Raw genomic sequence first — 23,156 nt, forward strand, 5'->3', positions numbered from 1 at the left:
TTATCCCATTCCCCCTTCAAATTTAGTTTAGCCCTTCTCAACAAGCTTTGCCAGCTTTTGGGTAGGATCCATTTCCCCCTTTGGGGCAGGTGAGATCTATCAGCAGATATCAGGCCAGGTGCTGAGTAAAGGACATTTGCATTAAGTGATTATGATCTATAATGATGATATGATCTAGAATATATTTAGAAAGTACTGTTGCCAGTGAGAAAGCTAGTGAGCAAACATTCTTGGTGTGTGTACTTTTCTATTATTGTGAAAAATATTTCAATTTGTTACTCTTTTTAACAAGTATTTTCTATTTTAAAAACTTTTTAAAATGTTCTGAAATGAGATCTACTTTGGTGTGAACCCAAGCCTTCTTTTTTGAATTAAATTATAGAAAATGAAGTATTTATGTTTCGGTTCTATGTAAGGGGGGGGGGGGGAATATAAAGTGAAAGATTCTAATGGGAGTCTTGTTCAATTTTAAAGATACTTAGAGAAGAAGAGGCTACTGTTTCCTAGATTCTTTTTTGTTTCTGATCCTGTCCTTCTTGAAATTCTTGGACAAGCAAGTGATTCTCATACAATTCAGGTACAATGCAAATGATTTTTTTTTTTTTTTTTTTTTTTTTTTGCTGCTTAGAAGAAAAAGGAAATTCAAATGTGGAAAAATAGTTAATAGGTTAGAATGTTAACATTTTCTTGCAAATTCTGGAGATTTTTGTTTGTTTGTTTATTGCTAATTAGTCTTTAACAAAATAGGGAACAGATATTTTTAATTAAAAATATTTATATTCAGAATCCAGAACACTAGAATATGGTCTCCTTTTAAGATTTGCTGGAGATTCCTTTAATAAAAGGGACCCCATGAGAGACCTTGTTGCTTAGCATAGTGCTAAGTCAGTCTGGCTACTCTGCATTGTAGCTGAGAGCTGAGATAAGATAGTAGATCTAATGTAATAACTGATTTTTGTTCTTCTCGATCACTAGTGGAAACTGTAAAACCATAACAAAAAAAAAACCGAGATAAAATCCTACACAAATATTTCTACATTTATTACCTTTGGATGGCCTGAAGTTCATCCCTAAGTTCAGAGAAATCTTCACAGGATCACCTTAGCTTCAATTTTGTTTTTTTTCTATGCTAATGTTATTTAATGTTAATGTTATTGAATAACTTGAATGTCTTTTGAATTATCCTTACAGGCACATCTGCTCTCCATATCTGACAATATAAATGAAGTAGAATTTCACCAAAAGGATTATGATCGCATACTGGCAGTCATATCAAGAGAAGGAGAAAAAATACTGGTAATTTGCTGATATTCCTTTCCCTTTCCTCCCCCTCCCCCCCCAGAAATCTTGTAATAGATAAATCACTCTATTATCCAACATATCAATATATATATTAAGTTGAATTGCTGTTAATTACAAGTAAATGTTTCAATCATCAATGTAATAAAATTGTTATAATTTTTTGCAGTATTTATAGTATTTAAATTTATGATTTTTGTGCAAAGATCTTTAGTAACTATCTTTTAACTAACAGTGTTGAACAGGAATTTGTTAACTATGTCTTATTTTCTCCCTTTTATTTATTTTTCAGTTGGACACTCCAGTGATTGCAAAAGGACCAGTAGAGCTTTGGTTACAGAATTTACTACGTGTGCAGCAGATTTCATTGCATTCTATAATTAGGGCAGCGTATTACCAAATTAGTGACACGGGATATGATTTGCTGAACTTTCTCAATCACTTTCCAGCACAGGTGAGAATACAGAACATGGTTTTGTGTGTGAAGTCTAGACTGCACGTTGGGGAAATAAACAACATATAGACTAATGGACTGTCTATATGAGGAATTTCATAAAGAGAAAACAAGCGTATAAATCTAACCAGTAGCAGGCAGCTTTTGCAACCTCAATTGTGGTACACAATGTATAGCATAATATTTTTCTTGTTATCCACATTAAAATAATTTTGTCTTCTCATAGAAAATGCAAAGTAGAGCTTACATTGACTGTGATGGCTATTGAACCTCTTTGATATGCAAAGAAAATTTATTGTGCAGATCGATTTCTCTCTCATAATTTATCTTTGCAAGGGCTATTATTATGGTTATCTCATCTTATGAAGATTTATGGGACTTCATAATTCATGTATTTGTCATTATAATGCACACCTAATAGAAGCCTATCTTCAAAGATTCTAGTTTGTGTAGAGACTTCTCCATCTTAGTGACTGATAATAAATTTCATTAGCAAATAATGAACTGTTTCTCAGCCTTTCTGTATTGTGACCCTGCCATTTATTAATCCATACAGCAGTAGGCATAATTATTTTATATGCAAATATTAAAACCAGACAGTACATTCCTGATTTCAAAAATTGGTCAAGACATTTAGATTTTGAACAGAATTATCTTAAAGTTGTGTTTATGACAATTGCTTTTATCTTAGCAGAATTTAAGGTGTATATTACTTTAAGAAAAAAAAGAATGATGTGCTGCCTGTTTTGCTCACATGTCAGACATTTTGACGTGGCTTCATTTTCACCTGGAAAGATCTTGTTTCCCAAACCAAATGTTAGGATTATTAAGACTGCACAAATTAATTGTGTTGAAAGTAGTGGACAGGGTGGAAGGAGCAAGGAGAGAAGAAAATGGTCTTTTGACAAGAAATGTAAGGTACAGAGAAATAAATGCTTTGTTATAGGACAGAGAAGAAATTAGGCAAAATACTTAAAAGTATTTGATATACTTTTAATTCCTTTGAATTACCTTTTCACTGTCTCAGATGCTTTTGGTTTAGACAGCTTGGAAAAAGTTGCATCCAAAGGTGTTTTTTCCCCTCTAACTCAGCTGTCATTCTAAAATAAATTTGATTTTTGGTAGCCTGGTTATTCTAAAATGAGGAGATATTTCCTGCTTCACAACCTCTGTAGCCTTGAACTAGTTAGATATTGGAGACAAAAAGTAGAAAGTGGATGTCAAAGTGTTAGGTCTTGGTGCTCTATAAATTTAACAATGTGGGAAAGAAAGGTACTGATAGAATTCTCTTCTATCATGTTTTGTCATGGATATCAAATGGATTCATGGAAATCAAATGTCATTTACATGGATATGTGGAAACCAAAATCTGAGACTACAGTTCACACTCAATGTCCCAGATTTATTTGAAACAAAAAATACTTTCTAGTTCAGAGTGCTCTGATGAGGACAACCAGTGATCAGGATAGTAATGCATCCCATGTTCAGTAGAAAATGAACACATTTTTTAAAAAATGTTCTTTAATTAGATGTGAACTGCCAGAGAAAAAATTTCAACAGAATATCTCCCCACAGTTTAAGATCTGTTTGTTTCTGATGCTGGAGTACACTTAGACTGGATTGTAAGTGAAACTGAGGGTTGTGCTTAATTTGTGTATATCTCAGTTTATGATAATTTTTTGCAACTTCAAAAAAATGTTTTCTTAGGAGTTTGAAATCCTGTAACAGAGCCAGCTAACTCAAGCAGAGCATTATGGTGAGGTACTATCATAACGAAAGCTAGTGATCATTTAGCACTCTTGATGCTGTAATTTATTTTCACATTATGTTCAAAGCATTTAACAAAGGATTAGTATTGAACAAGTTGTTATTTTGTATTTATTCACACACTAAATTTGTAGGTTGGATTACTGGGAATTCAAATGTTGTGGACACATGACTCTGAAGAAGCTCTACGGAATGCTAAAGAGGACAAAAAAATCATGCAAGCGACCAATGGGAGATTTCTGGATATTTTGAATATGTTGATTAGCCAGACCACACATGATCTTTCCAGCTTCGACAGGGGAAAGTTTGAAACACTTATTACCATACATGTACACCAGCGTGATATTTTTGATGATCTGGTAAACTGCAGGTTTTGATTTCTAACAAATGATTGTTGTCTTCCCTAACATCTAACTTATTCTTTGTCTCTCCTGATCCTTCAGAGAGCAGGCTACTGGGATTTTCTTTATGTTTTCTAAAGGGTATATGCAGAAGAAAAACAAATGAAAAAAATCCTAAGATCTGTCATTTGCTTGAATTTCTTAGAGTCTGCTAAATTCTTTATGTTCATTTATTCTGTGAGAAATGCTATCTGTTCCTCAATATTTTTTACTGCTCATGATATGAACATACTAGAATATACAGATTTTATCTTCTATGTCTCCATTAAATCCTACACCATGCCCTCTGTTATTGTGTGTTTGGGGAATTCACATAATGAGGCTTGCTAATTTCCCTTGGAGGATTAGATGCACAACCAAATTTAAGCTTCATTTGATTACAATCAATTGAAATGATCAGATCATTTGTTAGTCAGCTTAAAATGCATCTCTAAATATTATGTGAGGTTTATATTTACTTCACTTCTTCGGAATTCTAACTTAAGAAATCACTCATTATTCTAATTATTTGCAAAGTAGGATTTTATTGCAGTTATCAAATATAATAAAACGAGTGTCATAACATAGATATGTTTACTTTTTTTTAAGGTAAAAATGCACATCCGTTCGCCAACTGATTTTGAGTGGCTAAAGCAGTCTAGATTTTATTTCAAGGAGGATCTCGATCAAGTTTTGGTATCCATTACAGATGTTGATTTTATTTACCAAAATGAATTTCTGGGTTGCACTGAACGTCTGGTTATAACACCTCTTACAGACAGGTTAGAAACAAGATTATATGTAATAAACATTTATGTATATAGTGTTTACTTAACATAGTATCTTCAAGGAGAAATATTCTGAATTAAGCTCTGTGTGTTCTAGGTCATAATCAAAAGTCTCCTCCTACATTTGCTTAACAGTATCCTTAAAAAAATAAAAAAAGAAAAAAGAATAAAAATAAGAAGTAAAGGACATTCCCACTATTTTGTACACTTAGTCATTTTTACAACATTTTTATCATTCCATGATCTTAAGAGATCTATTAGCAGAACTGAGTAATTACACACTAGTGTAATTTTTGCAGAATTTCTATTTTGAAAAGAGAGATTGGATCACGTGTTTCAAGCTCTGTAATGAAGGATTCTATAAGGATTTTGTTGCTACCTTTGATGTCAGGCAGTACCCTTACTACCCCGATGTCTTTGAAAGTCTAAGATAACCAATTATTAGTACTGGGAAACACCCATTAACTTTGTTTCAAGTGTGGATTCATGTTGGGTTTTTGGTTTTTGTTTGTTTGTTTGTTTTTTGTTTGTTTGTTTTCCCTTCAGAGTTCCATGGCTTCTTCCTCAATTTACTCCTTTCTTTGAGGTGTTACTTTTGGCCAAATGGGAAACTACGCTGTATATGCCAAAAGATACTTTACTTGCCAAAAATTCCACTCAATATATTGCAATAACTTCCATTATACCATTATTAATTTTGGTATTTATGTGGAATATGAGTCTGTACAGCTTTTTAGAATATCTTTATTTCTCCAGTATAGGTAGGACTGCTGTTGTGACAATATGGAAAGCTCAGTTCATTTCTGCAGTATTTTGTACTTCACTCAGCAATCAAATATTTTTGGACAAAAAACTTAATTTCTACTCCAACTTTGTCTCCGCTCCAATAGACGCAAAGAAGTAAAACCTACAGTTCTTATTAGTTAACAGAGTCAGATAATAAGCATCAAGAACCTTGTAGTGCAAATTTGACGTAAAACACCACAATGATTCAATCTAATCCATAGGAACTAGGTAGTTATTAAACTCTATAGACTAAAAATTCTGAATAAATACTTCTTAGTAATGTTAGTTATTTAGAACTGGTTTGACAGTGAAGATATCTCCTCAGTTGTATAGAAACTTGGTCACTCCATTTTGGTCAAGTATTACTCTGACACTTAACTGTGTGAAAATCATAAGGATTCCATATAACTAAAATGGCAGTCAAGACTCTTCAGGACTGAAAAAAAAAATTGGTGATTCAAAGTTTTAATCAATAATTATGGTGAGGGCCACATATCCTTATTCCTACAGACTTCAAGATTTACACAAAAGTAAGCTAACCTGGTCGATGGTATAGAGATTAAGATATTGCCAAATATGATAAGATGGTATCATTTAACATCAGAATTGTCTCATTTTAGCTTCAAAAATAATGACAATTAAATTCCTTTCTGTTGTTCATTTATGTGCTAGTTTATCTAACATTAACAGTTTTTAATGTACTAGATAAAGATCACATTACTTTTTCCTGTTTTATTAGAAATGCTTAAATTCTGCATTTTATGATTTTACCACTCTGGAATTGCTGTATTTGAGTAAAATCGATGGAATTGCTTATGAAGAATTGATGCTTTAACACAAGAATATATCACATAACTCATTTTTGTATTTATATTAAACATATCTTCATCATAGTTTAATAAATTGATATGATTTAACATTTATAGGTGCTATATAACTTTAGCTCAGGCTTTGGGAATGAACATGGGAGGAGCTCCAGCTGGACCTGCTGGAACTGGTAAAACAGAAACGACGAAAGACATGGGAAAGGCTCTGGGAAAATATGTAGTAGTCTTCAACTGTTCTGATCAAATGGATTTCAGAGGTTTGGGTAGGATTTTCAAAGGTAAGATTTCATAGAATCATATAGGATGGAAGGGACCTCCACAGGTCGCATAGACCCCCCCGTCATACTCAGAGCAGGTGCCATTAGAGCAGGTTGCCCAGGACCTTATTCCTATTGGTTTTAAATATCTCCAGGGATGACTAGAATGCTTCAGGGCCACTGTTCAAGTGTTTGACCAACTTCACGGTGAATTTTTTGGTAACTGTATTGTCTTGGACTTTCCAATATTGCAACTTGTGTCCATTGGCTTTTCTTCCAATGTTTACATCTGAGCAGAATCTGGCTCCAACTTCTCAGCTTTCAACTCCAATAAACAGCAGCAGTCTTTTCAATTAGCTTTCTCTTCAGGCTGAAGAACCTGTATTCTCTCAGCCCCCCTTTTGAATCATGTCCTCCATACCCTGGCAATCATGGCAGCCACCTGCTGGGCTTGTGCCAGTAAGCCAATGTCTTCACTGGAAAGCCTCAGACTGTGTTTGCTACTACAACTGCTATCTCCCAAGTGTAAGGTAAAAGTGAACAGTGATTTCCCTCAAACATCTGGATAATAAGCAGCTGGGTACAAGGATTCATGCTCATTTGTTAAGGATGACACCAGGTCCTTTTCTGCAAAACTGCTTTTAGCCAGTCAGCACCAAGCCAGGACTGCTGCATGAAGTTATTCTCTCCCAGATAAATGACTTGTTGGATTCCATATAGTTTTTGACAGTTGATTTTTCAAAGTTATAGTATTGTCTGTACTGAGAAGCAAAGGGTGAAATTATTTAGATTTTTGTTGTTTTATTGAAGAAATAATTGTAGCATAAAATTGTTTAAAGCTGTGTGTTTCTAAAAGCATCTTCTTTGAAAGTGAAAACACAGAAGTTAAAAAGCAGGACTTTTTCTGCAACATTTTAGAGCTAATTTTTTGAAGATGTAAGTCACTCCTTTTTTATTTTTTAGATGAACCATTGCTTTTTGCAAAATAATCAAATTGTCACTTTAAAGGTTCCATTCATGATAAGATCAGTACCGAAGTCTGCAGAATGCCCTGAGATAACAAAAAGATGTTTCTGATTTTGATTCACTAGCAAGCATTTTGAAGAAAACTGAATACTGATATGAAGATACTCAGGTGGTTTGGAAGAAGTTAGACCTTAGCCCCAGGGCAATAAATAAAGCCATTTTTATTTAGTTATTTGAAGAAAAAGACAAACATATAGTTCAAGTATCTCAAATATACCTGAAGAAAAAGCAGATTACACATTTTTGTATCCTTTTTTTTTTTTTTTTTTTTTTTTTTTTAGGTCTTGCACAGTCTGGATCTTGGGGATGTTTTGATGAATTCAACCGGATTGAGTTGCCTGTCTTGTCAGTTGCAGCACAACAAATTTATATTATCTTAACAGCAAGAAAAGAAAGAAAAAAGCAGTTCATTTTTTCTGATGGAGACTGTGTAGATTTAAATCCAGAGTTTGGAATTTTCCTAACAATGGTAAATATAGCAGTAATTCCCTAGAAGTGACGAATTATGCCATATGACATTAATGACGTGACAAGGTGAAAGGAAATTACTTGATTAATTAGTTGGAGCTGTTGCTAAGAAATAGACCAAACTAGAGAACACACAAATAATTCTCCATGAATTGGGTGCCTTAGTTTTTGCTTTAAGATTATTGCTCAGTTCGGCGCATTGCACCCCCTCATTACTGTACTGCGGTTCATTGTGTCATCAACCTAGAAGTTTGGCCAAACTTTCAGAATTCTCTGTGCTTGTTGAGAGGATCAAAACAGAAACATACTTAACTACCTTAATCTGAAATGCTTTAACATTATTATTGAGAAAAGTACTGGAGGGAAAAAAAGAAAAGAGACCCTTTTCCTAAACCTGGACAATTTTCAAATAGATGTGTCTTGTCTAATGGATACTCTATATGGATAAAAAAAGATAAAGCTGATTTACAGAGAATGAGTATGGTGATCCCCCTCCTCATATGTTTGTGACAACAGGTTTTCAAAAATAATAATAATAATAATAATAATTCTTTCATGTGGATGTGCTTACTAGTTTAGACACAATACTAAGTTGTCCAGTTTTGCCTTCTGTGGCAAAGGGATCTCTGCTGTGTGCTCCAATCCTGGATTTAGCATAGGCATTATGAAAAAATGTGTCTTGCGTCATGAGACTTCTATGGGTGACATTTATGGGAGACCTTCATACAGTGGCAACACGTGAAAAATTCTTGCAGTATATATACATTAAAGATAAGTCCCACAGCTCTTGCTAGTCATTGCATCTTTACAACATACCTCTTCTAAACGGTACTTAGGAAATTCTCTTCCCCACATGCCTAACATTTGATCAGTATGAGTTAAGCTACTATCAACTATCTACTCTTCAGTTACTCTAGAGAAAATGATGACCTTTCATTTTATCATATTTATCTTGCTGAAATCTCAGTGTAGAGCTCTAAGAATACACTAGAAGCAATGAACCAAGTAGATTTTATTCCACAAAAATTTTAAATTATAATTACTGGCTTATTATGATAGACAATTTCAGTTATAATGCAATTTTATGTAATTATTAAATTCATAGTTTGGTTGAAGTTTCTACTTCCTATTTTAATCATTAGTGGAGAAAGGATGTAATTTAACAGCTCTAAGCCTTTATGCATAAACTTGCTTTTCTCAAAAAATAAAAAGAGTATTATTTGATGCAAATAATAACACAATTTGTTTTCTTGTGTAGAATCCTGGATATGCTGGACGCCAAGAGCTACCAGAAAATCTCAAAATTTTGTTCAGAACTGTGTCAATGATGGTTCCAGATAGACAGGTAAAATTAATGACTGAACTGAAAGAAAAAAATGTACTTTGTTATTTGACTATTTAAATTTGCTTATCTATTAAAAAACGAACAAAGAAACAAAAAAACCCAACACCCTTATTTCTAAAAGGAAAACATTGTCTTTCAGATAATTATAAGAGTTAAGCTTGCAAGTTATGGATTTATTGATAATGTGGTTTTGTCTCAGAAGTTCTTCGTTCTTTATAAACTTTGTGAGGAGCAGCTCACTAAGCAGGTAACGTTGTGCATTCTCTTCCCCTTTGTCTTAGTATTTATGCAGTGCAACCCTTTGGATTTTCATTTGTGCAGGTTGTTTCTGAACGATCTCTTTCATGCTTTTAGTAAAATATTGAAATAGTTCAAATATAATCCAAGCGTTTTTCTATTAACATTTTTGAACCACGTAAGTTCTTGTATATGTAGTTACATACACACATTCATCTAATTCTTTAAAAAATATAACTTGTAGTTGCCCATATATGAAGTTATCTGCCTAAATGTGGTCAAGGCAGGGAAAATTAACCTTGTGTCTCATTTTTCTGAAATGCTTAGTGAAATCAAGAAAAGCATCTGTAGCTTTCTGCAGGAGGAATGTCTTAAGTTTGATTTTAGTTACAGAACTGCTCTGAATTTCACAACACTGCTTTGATCTGAAGCCTTGGGTTTAAGCTGCCTTAGTTGGGACTATCCAGGGTAGAATGCAAATATTGTTTTTTAAATCACTGATGCAGAGAGCTACAAAATAATTGCTATATCAGTTCGTAAACGATGAAGTCAACAAAATCCAAACTAGAAAGATTATACTCTCCTTCCTGAAAATAAACTTCTTATCTGTTGTTTATTTTAATAGAATAATTTCTAAAGAACAGCAACAATTCCAAATTGAGTTAACTTTTCCAGGCAGTGTGACTATACTATAGAACAGACAAGTAAGATTTGCTGTTCTAATGAAATAAAGGTAGAGAACTTGTTATTGATGCATGATCTATATTTTCACATTCTATTAGGTTCATTATGACTTTGGTCTGAGGAATATCCTTTCAGTACTTAGGACTCTCGGAACTCAAAAAAGGGCCAGACCAAATGAAAGCGAATTAAGCATTGTTATGAGGGGGCTAAGAGATATGAATCTTTCAAAGCTGGTAAGAATCTAATAGTAATTAATTAATTAATCTAATAGTGGTTTGTCTGGGGTGTGATGTTTTACATACTAATGGGTATAGGCTGATTACTATCAATAAATGGAATAATTTGTATATGCATCAAATTTATGTGCCATAAATCCAGCGTATGTACCAAATCTGTAGGGTATGATATTCAGCATAAATAACTGAAATAAATTTCAAATTTGTTTTTCACATGACATACAGATGACATTATGAAAATGCTGCCAGCTTAGTGATTTGTATTCTTGGCTTACTGTGCTTATAAACAAGCACTTGTGTTTAAAAACTATATTCTTATTGTTAAATATTTTGCAGTAGATACCAATTTGGGTTTAAGAACTGTGGATAGCTGGGCTTTAACACTGAATAACTTTTTCAGATAGACGAAGATGAGCCCTTGTTTCTGAGTCTTATCAATGATCTGTTTCCGGGGTTGCAGTTGGACAGTAATAAATATAATGAGCTTCAGGCTGCAGTAGATAATCAGGTAGAAGAAGCAGGATTGACTAATCATCCACCATGGAATCTTAAGCTTGTTCAGGTAAAAAAAAAAAAAAAAAATGTAGTATCTTCTTAGCAAATGCAAGTCAAAACACCATGTTAGTGGTTAAATCACTGTCTCATTTAAAGACTTGTGCTGCTAGTATAAGAATAAAATAAAGACTATGTGTAAACCACACTAGGAAGACTAATCTATTATTTATATCCAGAAAAAGAAAAATAAAAAAAAAATCTTAAAGAATGCTGCTAACTCAGCCTTTCCCATGTATTTTAGTGCATCTGAGTTATTTGAATGAAAAAGGAAATTATGTACTTAGCTCTTCAAACATGAGTTTTGTAGGCTAGCGTAGGGGCAGCAGGGCATAAGAATGCATTTTGGACTGTAGTAATTTGTACATAAATACTTCAAGGAAGTCCTCAAAGTGTTAGATTTGTTAATCAGCTGTATGGTCTTAACTTACAAAATCCCATAGGAAGTACTTAAGATGCTTTCGCACTTTCATTATTATACACTCTTGTGTTTTGCTACTATTTTGCTACTATTCATTTTTTTCCTTTTGAATAATACAGAAAAAGGCTAGATTTAGTTCTGTAAGCCATTTTATAGTGAACTTGTTTGGTGTTTAATAGATAAGGATACGAAAGTATGTACAGTTCCACAAAATGCTACAAATAGGAAATACAAACTGATCTCTGAGTTCCTGACCTTGAATGTCTAATGTATTTATAATCTGTGACTATCATACACGTACAAGTGTAAGCAAAAATCTTCCAAAAGCATATTTCTCAAAATGTTTTGCTTTTTAATAGTTGTATGAAACTTCTCTAGTACGTCATGGGCTGATGACACTTGGACCCAGTGGATCTGGAAAAACAATGGTCATAACTATATTAATGAGAGCACTGACAGAATGCGGACAACCTCATAGAGAAATGCGAATGAATCCCAAAGCTATTACAGCTCCTCAGATGTTTGGAAAGCTAGATGCTGCAACTAATGATTGGACAGATGGAATATTTTCTACACTGTGGAGGAAAACATTGAAAGCTAAAAAGGGTATGTAAACGCTACATTTGGTTTATCATGAAAATGAATGATGTTGAAAAGAATCCCAAGTTTGAAAATATGGTGAAGTTTCCTCTTGAAAACAACTACAGATGATATTTCACATCTCTTCACAAGAAAGAGGAAGAGTTTAAAAACTTATTGTTTCAATTGTTTCAATATTAACATTAAAACAGTAAAAACAATAATTAAATTGTTTGTTCCCTTGCCACTTTGGTTCTGCAGTGCAGATGTATTAGGCTGCACTGATAAATTACAGAGAAGATTTACTTGTACTTATTGCACTAGCTTTAATATTTTCTTGTTTTTCTTGTATTGACTACTTATATTTATATTGCAGTGTACTGAAATTCCTTTTCACAGAAATATTCATTTGCATCTGAAAGAATAAAAATATTTCTATTAATCAAAGGGAATTCTTCTAGGGTACCTTCCTAGAAGGTGGTTCTTTTTTTTTTAAAAAAGGGGATTAAAAGGGGAACAGGGGCCGAGGGCAGAGATCCAAGATGCCAAAGTTCCCTTTGATTACCAGGGAAAAGAGATCAGTACCTCTCTCTCTGCTTTCCCTCAGGAAGTTGTAAAGAGCAATGAAGTTTTCTCTCTGCCACCTTTTTTCCAAATTAGACAAAGCGACTTCCGCCTCCCCTCACGTGCCCCCCAGGCCTTTTACCTGGTTGGTTGCTCTCCTCCGTAAAAATTCAACTATCTTAACATCCTTTCTATAAATATCTTTTATATGAATTTTATTACTTTTTTCAAGTCAACTCTTGTTTTGCATAACAGTATCTAGTCAACAATCTTTCTGTCTTTGCCTTAAGCCATGAGCATTTTCTTCTTAATATCTCCTCTTTTCCTGTTGAGGGGGGAGAATGAGGGAGTAATGATCTGATTCTATGCAGATAGCATAAGTAATGTCATCACAAATGTATGTTGTAAAGATATAGGCATGCCATAGTCATTTGTTTCTTTCAGAGATGATGCCTTTACTAGCTGTGCAGTTCATACAGTAATGAATATCTCTGAAGACAGTAGAATTTGCAATAAGCTTGTTCTTTAAGTATATTAACTATAGCTCTTTTCATTGTTTGTTTTTGTTTTGTTTTGTTTTTTCCCCAGGTGAAAATGTGTTTCTGGTTTTAGATGGTCCTGTAGATGCAATCTGGATTGAGAATCTAAATTCAGTTTTGGATGATAACAAGACTCTCACTCTAGCAAATGGAGATCGAATTCCCATGTCTCCTACTTGTAAGCTGTTATTTGAAGTCCACAACATTGAGAATGCATCTCCAGCAACAGTTTCTCGTATGGGTATGGTCTACATCAGCTCTTCTGCCCTTAGCTGGAGACCAATATTACAGGTAAGATTGTCATTGCTAGCTACTCCTAATTTTATTTGGTGGTATGTTTATACAGAATAACATTGTGGATGTTTTTCAGTCATGGCTGAAAAAACGTTCTGCTCAAGAAGCTGAAATTTTGCAAAGTTTGTATGACAGAATCTTTGAACCAGCATATACATACATGAAACTAAACCTTGATCCAAAGATGGAGCTTCTGGAATGTAACTACATTATGCAGGTAAAACAGGTAGTGTGTAATCTTGTATGAATTGATATTGCAAATCTGCAAAATTAAGTGATATGATAGCAATAAAGTTTCATTTGAAAAGATTGTTTTGTGATGAAGAAAACCACAGCTTCAGTATTAGTTTGGGAATACAGGAGTAGTTAGAAGTGTGCAGAATGAACTTCTCTTTATTGCTTCGTATTTAAACTGATCTTGAGTTGAACAGAAGTTGAAGGCTTTATTTGGTTTTCATAAGCATACAGTTAATAAGCTAGTGGTTTCATTCCAATTCCATAAACACCAAACAAATTGCAGTAAAGGTCAAAATAACCTACTGGTACTTTCAGCAGAGAATAATTCTGTTTTTATCTCCATATGTGATTTCTCTCAGTCAATGCTTCCAAGGTCAACATAGTTACTTTTGCTTTCTTCTTCCTGTTAGTCAGTCAGAGTTTTTCTTCAAGTGGGAGCCGATCATTGATTTTTTAATAATAAAAAATATTTACTTCACAGATCTACTATGATTGCCAATCCTATACTGCATGTCTCCAGCTGTTTTGTTTATGAATCAGTTGTCACGTGATGATTCTTAGATTCTTCCTTATACTTTCCACTGATTTTCTAACTGTATATATTCTACCACTGTTTCCAGATTATCTTTTTTCTGCCATTTTTATTTTTATATTTGTGTTTTAGCTGTTTACCTTCCTCTGAACAACCTCAATAGATAGACAAGTAAAATTTATTTGAGAAGAGTCAACAGTTTTATTTAGGGCTATCCCACCTTGTAAGTATATATGGAAAGTCAGCTTCCTATTAGTGTGGTCTTCATGAAGAAATAAAAGTGTTCAATGAAGCTCTTTACCTCAGATTTACATGCAACCTAAGCAATAATAGCAAAAGGCAAGTGATACATTTCTAGGTAAAAATAATTGATTACAAGATAGGAAACGAATGATTGAAATAAGGGAGCAATTCTTACAAAGTAGAGATGATAGAATTGATCCTGAGGCAACAGCGGTGGGCTGGTGCCACTCAAAATGTTAATAAACAACTAGGAAAAGTTGTAGCTGAAGAAGTTTACTGATAACTGAATTGTTCAAGGTGTTGAGGACAAAGCAGCTAACCATGAAGAACTATAGACAGACTTTATGAGACTGAATAAATTGGTAGTGAAATGGCAAATGAAATTCATGGAGAGGTTGACACAAGCAAAAAACAAACTGTACCATGCTGTATGTAGCAGATCGATGGAATGTCTTGCTGAAGGGTGTTATGGATAGTAAAAGTTTATGTACGTTCAAGACCAGCCCTGAAATTTTCATGGTTGAAAAATCTGTAAATGATTACTAAACCCAGTGAAAGTCTATTTGATTTTGAAAGCCCTACGCTGGGCAGAGTACAGGAAGTACCACTGCCAGTACCACTGCAAGCCGAGAGAGTACCAGTAGGATTTGTCATAGCTTTCCTTTGTTTTTATTTTTCAGAAAGTGTCCACTTTTGGTCACTGTTACAGATGAGATGCTGGGAAAATGTTGTCATCTGACTTTTTAGAACCATTTGTGTATTTTTGAAGCTATTTGTTTCTATCTGTTTTCTTTCTCCAAAAACTTGTTGCAAAATACTTTTATAAGCCAATGCATCATGGGAAAAATTTAAAGTGGTGTTATGTTTGAGAGGATGAACAGATTTTGTTCAGATAAACAGATACAGCCTGTTTCTGAAATAATTAGATAGCTTATAATTCTTCTTTCAAAGAAAATTAGTGGCATTATTTTAACAGTTTTAACTATAATTAGTAGTGGTTAGTCATCTTTTTAAAACCGATTTTTAAAGCAATTAAAAGTATTTAAACTATTTAGGTCCCTAGGCTGTGTTATATATTTTTTCATATAGATATTATTACATATGTGTTTATATAAATGTGTGGGTGTGTTTGTTTGTATATGGTACTGCATTACTTCCTACTTGTGAGTAGGAAGTATGTGAGATTATGAAATCTAAGACAACATAAATAATTTATTAAAAAGTTAATTCCAGGTGCTGTCTGAAAATCTGATTCTCGGTTAGAAAGATATATTTTGAACCAATGTGTTTGATACTGCTATGTATAAAAAAGTCTTACAAGTGATATTATTTAAGACAATCAAAACAAGCATCTGGCTTGAGGGCAGCATAATAAATAGTGAGTTACTAGATTTCTGGAATCTAGTTCCTTAGAGAGGGAAGAAATCATAAAAATTGATACTTCAAAGATTTCCTCTTTAACACAAAATAGAAGTCAATGTGATATGTTCAATATTTGACCATAATTGAGATAAAAACATTAAACAGTAACTGAAAATTTTTCTATGCTTAAAGATAGAAAACTACGCTTTAAGGACTTTCCAGTGGTGAGGAGGCACATAAATTATAATGTTTAATAGTGGGTATTTGGTTTTGGAATTATAAATATCCCACTAGATACTATAAATATTCTTAAAATATTGCTGAATTACTCTAGCTTGTAACTGACGTTATTCAGTAGATGTATTTTAAAAGAATGTTTGACTGTCAAAATACTGAAGTAATTTTGAATATGTGCAGGTTTACATGGATACCTTTATTCTCTTGGGTTTACAGTTCTGAATGTCATGTTATTCCTTGATATTCTGGAATTTATGTTATTCTTTTGTAATCTGTATCTGTTTTCGATTATAATTTAAAGTTTGAATGCATATGAATAATTTATGTAAATACATATATGGCGATATAAAATTAAAAAGTGATTATGTGATGGTTTCTTAATGCATTATATTTTACAATATTTTCAGTCCATTAATCTTCTGGAAGGTTTGATTCCATCGAAGGAAGAAGGTGGTTTATCGTCTATATCTCATCTGCATAAATTGTTCTGCTTTGGAATAATGTGGAGTTTAGGCGCCCTTTTGGAGTTGGACAGCAGAGATAAACTTGAAGCCTTCATCAGAGCTCATGATAACAAATTAGATTTACCAGAAATTCCCCCTGGCACCAATCAAACGATGTATGAGTTTTATGTCACTGGTTATGGTAAGAATAATCTGAATAATAAAAAAAGATTGTTATTTTATTGCTGTTTTATAACTTAATATGGCTCACTAGAATTTTAAAGTTACTACTTCTTCCTTGGTTGTATGAGTAAAGATTTTGGAAGTATGGTAGTAGCTCATATTCTCTATGCATCAGCTGTCAAGAAAAGAAGTTGGAAACCAGGGATACATTTCTCACCGGTGATATTTTCTTATTTCTTTTGCTTTTAATTTCATTCTTAAAGATATTTTTGCTCTGTTATTTATCTTTAACCAGTCTACATTTTTAGAATAATTTATTTCCAGTCTGTTCTAGATTAATTTAATTTTACATTTGTATTTAATTTCCTCACAGTATTTTTGGCTAAACATATGACCTGATTTAAATTCCACTTTTAATCATTGTTCATCCATGTTTGATAATCACTAGTAAATCTTAGAATTCATAAGACCTCAAATAGCATATTATTTTCCACGGGGAATTTATAGGTAAACTAATGCAGGTACATCAATTTCACTAAGAATTTACTGATCTATTACATGATATTGTCATGGGAATGCATCTATTTCTAATTTATCCAAATTCAGTTATTTTCCTGCCAGCAATATTGATTTAGTTTATACACACCACCCATATTTTCATATTCTGTAACTTTTCACCAGCAGAATAAGAACAAGTTTTCAGGTAACCATTGTTTTGACTTTTTTATTTAAGTAGCTGTATGTATATTTAAATAGTAGACATTATTTTTATATATTTTTATATTTTATAGGGTTGGGGTTGTTTTTTACTAACAAAATCTTTTTTTAATTTCAGGTGATTGGGAACATTGGAGTAAAAGTGTTCAGGAGTATGTGTATCCAACAGATGATGTCCCAGACTATGCGTCTATTCTGGTTCCAAATGTTGACAATGTCAGAACTCAGTTTTTGATAAACACAATTGCAAAACAGCACAAAGTAAGTACAAAATTATTATTTTAATTGTAGAAAAACAGAAACTTACATATGTGGTAATTGAGGGTTGCAGTCATTCTCTGTCATTCTAGCCGTGGCTTTCTGGCTGCACCATTATTTACGTATTGCTGTGTTTTTACTTCCTTAACTTGAATCTTGTGTAGTTTTTTCTGTCTCCCAAGGAGGTTTAAAATATCTTAATAAAATATCTATTCTCTTAACACTTAAACCCAACAACATATCATCTTTTTTAGAGAAAAGACTTAAAACTTCCCATGTCAATTCAGTATAAACATGAAATCACTAGCCTTTACTGCATTTTTTTCTTTCATTAGGAAAGCTGTATTTAATAGCATTTTCCCTGACTGTAGAAAAGGAGAAAATACTTTATACATTGATTTAACCAGTAAAATCCAATCTGGCATCATGGCCAAAAGGCCATCAGACAATAGTTATTTACAACATAAATATGTATAGTCCTATTTGCACAGTTGATGCTCTGGAAAAACAAACAGACAAGAAAAAGCCACAGTTGCTCTAGCACAATGTTTTTAACAGCCCCAGCAACTTCGTGTGGAAACCTGTGCTGGATTCTGAAGTACAGTTCAGAGTACTTCTTTCTTGGTATCTGAAGCCAATACTAGAAATACCAAAAGTGCATGATCCAGTAATGGAACTTGGCTTTTCTGTGAAATTCTGGGATTTAGCACAAAACCATTTACTTGGACTTGATAAACTGTTCCTGAGATCATAATGTGGCTGTCTCTTTCACGTATCTGACACAGATTATAAAAACATACCATATCTTGATATTTGAGAACAAATGATTAGTCTTTGTATGTCAATGCCTTGGGAGATATTTGTAATATTTCCAGGTACATTCTTGTGCAATCATTATAGTGCCACAATGAATACTGAAATATTCTAAAGACAGTTTCTTAGCCATACTCCTTTTCACGATTCAGTGCTCCTGTAACGTATGGTTTTATCCACCTTTCTTGAGTTCAGAATTCAGTGTACCATGGAACTAGTGTCTGCATCTTGGTTGAGCTAAATTCTCCCATTGCAGATAGTCAGTGTGCTTTATTTTCAAGCATTCCTATTTTCTAAGACATTGAATTTTGATTTGTGGAATGCATTTATTATTTTCTCTCATGAATCAGATCATAACAGCATGAACTTTCTTTCCAACTACAGCTGAAATACAGGAACTAGATTTAAAAAAAATGTGATGTTTGTCTGACTTGATGATTCTGCAAAGTTTATTAATATCTGTGTTAGTGTGGTCAATTGATCTCTTGGATATTCAAGAAATTGGATAAGGAATTAAACCATATGGGATCATCATGGTTATCTGTTGGAGAGCATTAATTTAAAGTAGAAGAGACTGACAAATACTCAAATATTTCACTTCAAATGCACTTCAAATACAGTATTGTCAGAGATCTCCTGTGTTATCAAGTATAGTGACCATGAATACGCCCCTCTTTGAACTGATTGAATTTGTTTCATGCAGTAATGATGAAGAGAATGGCATCTGTCAAACAGATATAATTAGGATGAAAACATGAAGGACTCTTATGTCTGAAGAAAAAATTGAGGTTCCTATTTAGCTCCCTTTCATGAAATGAAATGGGAGATTTCTATAGGAATTTTAAAAGAAAGGAAAAAAGTACCACTACACCATTAATCCTTTACTTAGCAACATTCTGATTTTAGCTCAGATTTTACCAGTACAAGAAGGAAACTAGAAAGCTTCCTTTTTCTTGATGTATTTATTAGGGTTTTTTTACATGAAAATGATGCTTAGCCTACAGATTAACCAGGAAATGAGATATTAGAAGTGAGGGCAAAAATAAAATATCTACTAAGAAAACAACTTGAAAAAACATTCAGATTAGATGTTTGAGACCACTTTCCATTATAAATAAAATCCTCCTTAAGGTCATCTGCTGTGAATCACTACTGCAATGAATGTGTTAGAAAATTGAAGAGTTAAGGAACTGGCTTAAAAAAAAAAAACAAGCAAACAAAAATACCCACATCTCTACAACATTCTCTCTTTATACTTTATTCTTTGACTCAGTAAGTAATCTGTCTTCGAAAACGGAGGTGGTATGAAAAACACATACATGTCATTGCATATGGACACACTGAGAAAACTATCAGAACAATATGCCATCTAATATTAGACCAAAGTATTAGAGGAAAAATCCCTTTGTCTAAACTAGCTCTGTTATGCATATTTAGTTAACAGTTTTGATACCACTTATGGAATTTAAATGTCTATTGCAGGCAGTTTTGCTCATAGGAGAACAGGGAACTGCAAAGACTGTCATGATTAAGGCATACGTGAAGAAATATAATCCAGAAGAACATTTGTCAAAATGTTTAAACTTTTCATCTGCCACAGAACCATTTATGTTTCAGGTAAAAATATACCATTTAAGCAATTCTTGAATATATATTTAAATGTAATTAGTTCTTGAGGATAAGTGAGGTAGAAATATAGTTTAAAGGAACTTTTTTTGCCTAAGTACTTAAAGTCTTCAGAAAAATCTGTAAGATAATTGTTTTTTGCAGACAAGAGTGAAATATAGTCACTCATATAGGGATGCATATATTTGTGATTACTGTGTGCTTTTTCACTATGGAATTTTAGGAATTCTTTTCTCTAAAGACCCTTCACTTCTTGTTCAATTAATGACATTTTTGCTTATACAAATTGTGTCCCACTCTTTCTTTATTGTTTGTGAAGCATGAGAAAAACGATATGCAACAAACTTCATAATTTCCAATCTCCTCTTTTCCATTTATATTTGCAGTTCCCTCTTCTTGCATTAATCTTGATCTGTTTGAAGACTGTAACAGACTTCACAGAAGATGTTATATTTCCTGTAGAAATAATGCACCATACTTAAATAAATGACATTTTAGTTTTGTCATTTTTAAGAAAACTTTTCTGGTAGCTAGAGTTGGGTTGTATATTATAGTCCTAAGTCTGGAGAACTGCAGTAGCTGAATAGAGTTCCTTCATTATCAATGCCGAGCGACTAAAAAGAAGAGGAAATCGTTGTTAAGTAAAGTGTTGTAAAAGAAAGCTAGACTTTTTTTTTTTTTTTAATCAATACATTATATATATTGTGCTTTAGATAAAAAAAACAAGAGCTTTCTTTAATTTTTAGAGGACGATAGAAAGTTATGTGGATAAACGTGTTGGAAGTACTTATGGACCTCCTGGAGGCAGGAAAATGACTGTTTTTATTGATGATATCAATATGCCAGTTGTCAATGAATGGGGAGATCAGGTATGTTTTTAAAAAGTACAGTCTATTCTAAACTGATATTTTTTTTCATATATAAGGAGATCAGGGGACTTCTGAAATTTTTAATTAAATTTAAGTCATTGGTAATGCTATTTAATAATTTAATCTGAATTTGGACTAAGTCTCTATGGGTATTAATGGTAACATTACAAGAAGAAATCGAATTGTCCCATGATACGTTTTGGCTTGAATTTCTGATCTGTGTGTTACATAAACTTACAGATAACAAATGAAATTGTTCGTCAAATGATGGAAATGAAAGGAATGTACAACTTAGATAAACCTGGAGACTTCACTACTATTGTAGATGTACAAATAATAGCAGCAATGATACATCCAGGAGGAGGCCGTAATGATATTCCACAGCGTTTAAAAAGACAATTTTGTATATTCAATTGTACATTGCCATCCAATGCATCCATTGACAAAATCTTCGGTACTTCTCTCTCTTTTTTTCTGCTTCTTGTTTTTTGTTTTTTTTTTTTTTTAATAATTTCTTTAAAATGTGTAAAAGTACGTTGTCTATTTTCATCTCATGCAAATATAGACTACTTCCATTGAAACAACTGAAGATGTATTATAACAAAATACTGCCATGGAACAGAAATTAATCCCTCTTAACGCTTACCTTTCTGATTTTAGACGCAAAAAATAGTTGCTAAGAAAATAATTGATTTTCTGAAAGATTATGAGCACTGCTCATAATCTTAATATGTAATACATATGCATTGTCTGAACAAACTTCTGTTCCTAAAATTCTTTTGACAGTACATTTGACTCCAATTGTTTCTACACCAGTTCAGAAAAGCCATGGATAAGAGAGACAATATTATTTCATCCATAATTCAAAAGCAAATTAATTTAAAATTTGTTTTTTAATGTTGCTTACAAATTAAATTATAACATCATAAACCCCGAGATTAATTATGTATTTCATTTCATCTTTTCAGGTGTTATTGGATGTGGGTATTTTCATTCATGTAGAAACTTTAGTTCAGAAGTATCTGATATGGTGAAAAAATTGGTCCCAACAGGTAGAATATTGTGGCAGTGGACAAAGGTATGAATTACAGAGAAAGCTTTATCGTCGTCAGTATGCTAATCTAGTCTACAGGAAGGTGCCCCTGCCCATAGCAAGGGGGGAGCTAAATGATCTTTAAGGTCCCTTCCCGATCAAACCAATCTATGATTTTATTTATCTCATCTGAGCTCATACCCCTTAAGAATAACTGTTGGAGAAAGAATCTGGAAAATACCAGATGTAAGTATGTATGACAAATGAATGATTGTATCATTTCATTCGTTCTCAGAGTTTTTCATGTTATCCAAAGCTTTAATCACTATAACTTGGCAACAGAGTGTGAAATTCTTTATTCTTTATCATTTTAAATTTCTAAAGCCCAAAGCAGCATATGAGATAATCACACATTTATAAGTGCTAGATCCTGCTTCCAAACAGATCAGATATTTTTAGATGACTTCTTAGAAACAGTTTGCCCAGAGTAGTACATGAGAAAATTAGTGTTTTTGTTATTTTAGTAAGTACATAATTATTTATAAATGTATAATTTATGGTATGCTCATTTCATTGTAAGTATTACTTATTTTGAATATTAACAATACTTTTCTTTAGACAAAGATGCTGCCTACACCATCTAAATTCCACTATATCTTCAACCTTCGAGACCTTTCTAGAATTTGGCAAGGGATGTTAACTATAAAGGCAGAAGAATGCACGAACACAACGATCCTTCTAGCACTTTTTAAACATGAATGTACTAGAGTAATTGCTGACAGGTATCATAACTGTATCATTTTATGTTTCATTTAGGTTTCATTTTCCTTTCACTTCATTTTATGCTCATACCCCTATGATTATTTAACAAGATAAATGTAATTAGGCAAATATGAAAAATGTTCTCTTGTTTTGCACAGTCTCTGCTGTATGGTGTAATCCCAACAGATGTCATGTTCTCTGCTAATAGGTTATCATCCAGTCTCTTTTTGAAAAAAAAGAGGATTGTACAGTATCTAATTTGACATTGTGGCCCACAGACAATAATATGAAATTGCTTTGCATCACAAGCCTATGATTGAAAAATAGTCATTCTCATC

General features: G+C 32.9%; 1 protein-coding gene and 1 long non-coding RNA gene across 2 annotated transcripts in view; one reads left to right on the forward strand and one right to left on the reverse strand.

Moving 5' to 3' along the window:
* Positions 1-23,156, reverse strand: part of LOC128086990 (uncharacterized) — a 435,001-nt gene that overhangs the window by 242,677 nt on the left and 169,168 nt on the right. The gene's annotated exons all lie outside the window — the stretch shown is intronic.
* Positions 1-23,156, forward strand: part of DNAH8 (dynein axonemal heavy chain 8) — a 108,629-nt gene that overhangs the window by 42,963 nt on the left and 42,510 nt on the right. Inside the window, exons 36-56 of the mRNA XM_052695752.1 lie at positions 475-577; positions 1,192-1,296; positions 1,592-1,753; positions 3,655-3,879; positions 4,510-4,682; positions 6,401-6,579; positions 7,866-8,053; positions 9,311-9,397; positions 9,537-9,644; positions 10,417-10,551; positions 10,955-11,116; positions 11,887-12,133; positions 13,259-13,500; positions 13,580-13,720; positions 16,522-16,759; positions 17,576-17,718; positions 20,011-20,145; positions 20,901-21,023; positions 21,264-21,477; positions 21,992-22,101; positions 22,675-22,838. Coding sequence (XP_052551712.1) covers positions 475-577; positions 1,192-1,296; positions 1,592-1,753; positions 3,655-3,879; positions 4,510-4,682; positions 6,401-6,579; positions 7,866-8,053; positions 9,311-9,397; positions 9,537-9,644; positions 10,417-10,551; positions 10,955-11,116; positions 11,887-12,133; positions 13,259-13,500; positions 13,580-13,720; positions 16,522-16,759; positions 17,576-17,718; positions 20,011-20,145; positions 20,901-21,023; positions 21,264-21,477; positions 21,992-22,101; positions 22,675-22,838 — 3,384 coding nt within the window. The remainder of the gene's footprint in view (positions 1-474; positions 578-1,191; positions 1,297-1,591; positions 1,754-3,654; positions 3,880-4,509; positions 4,683-6,400; positions 6,580-7,865; positions 8,054-9,310; positions 9,398-9,536; positions 9,645-10,416; positions 10,552-10,954; positions 11,117-11,886; positions 12,134-13,258; positions 13,501-13,579; positions 13,721-16,521; positions 16,760-17,575; positions 17,719-20,010; positions 20,146-20,900; positions 21,024-21,263; positions 21,478-21,991; positions 22,102-22,674; positions 22,839-23,156) is intronic.

The sequence above is a fragment of the Tympanuchus pallidicinctus genome, unplaced genomic scaffold, assembly GCF_026119805.1.
Source record: "Tympanuchus pallidicinctus isolate F22 unplaced genomic scaffold, pur_lepc_1.0 scaffold1, whole genome shotgun sequence".
Lineage (NCBI taxonomy): Eukaryota > Metazoa > Chordata > Aves > Galliformes > Phasianidae > Tympanuchus > Tympanuchus pallidicinctus.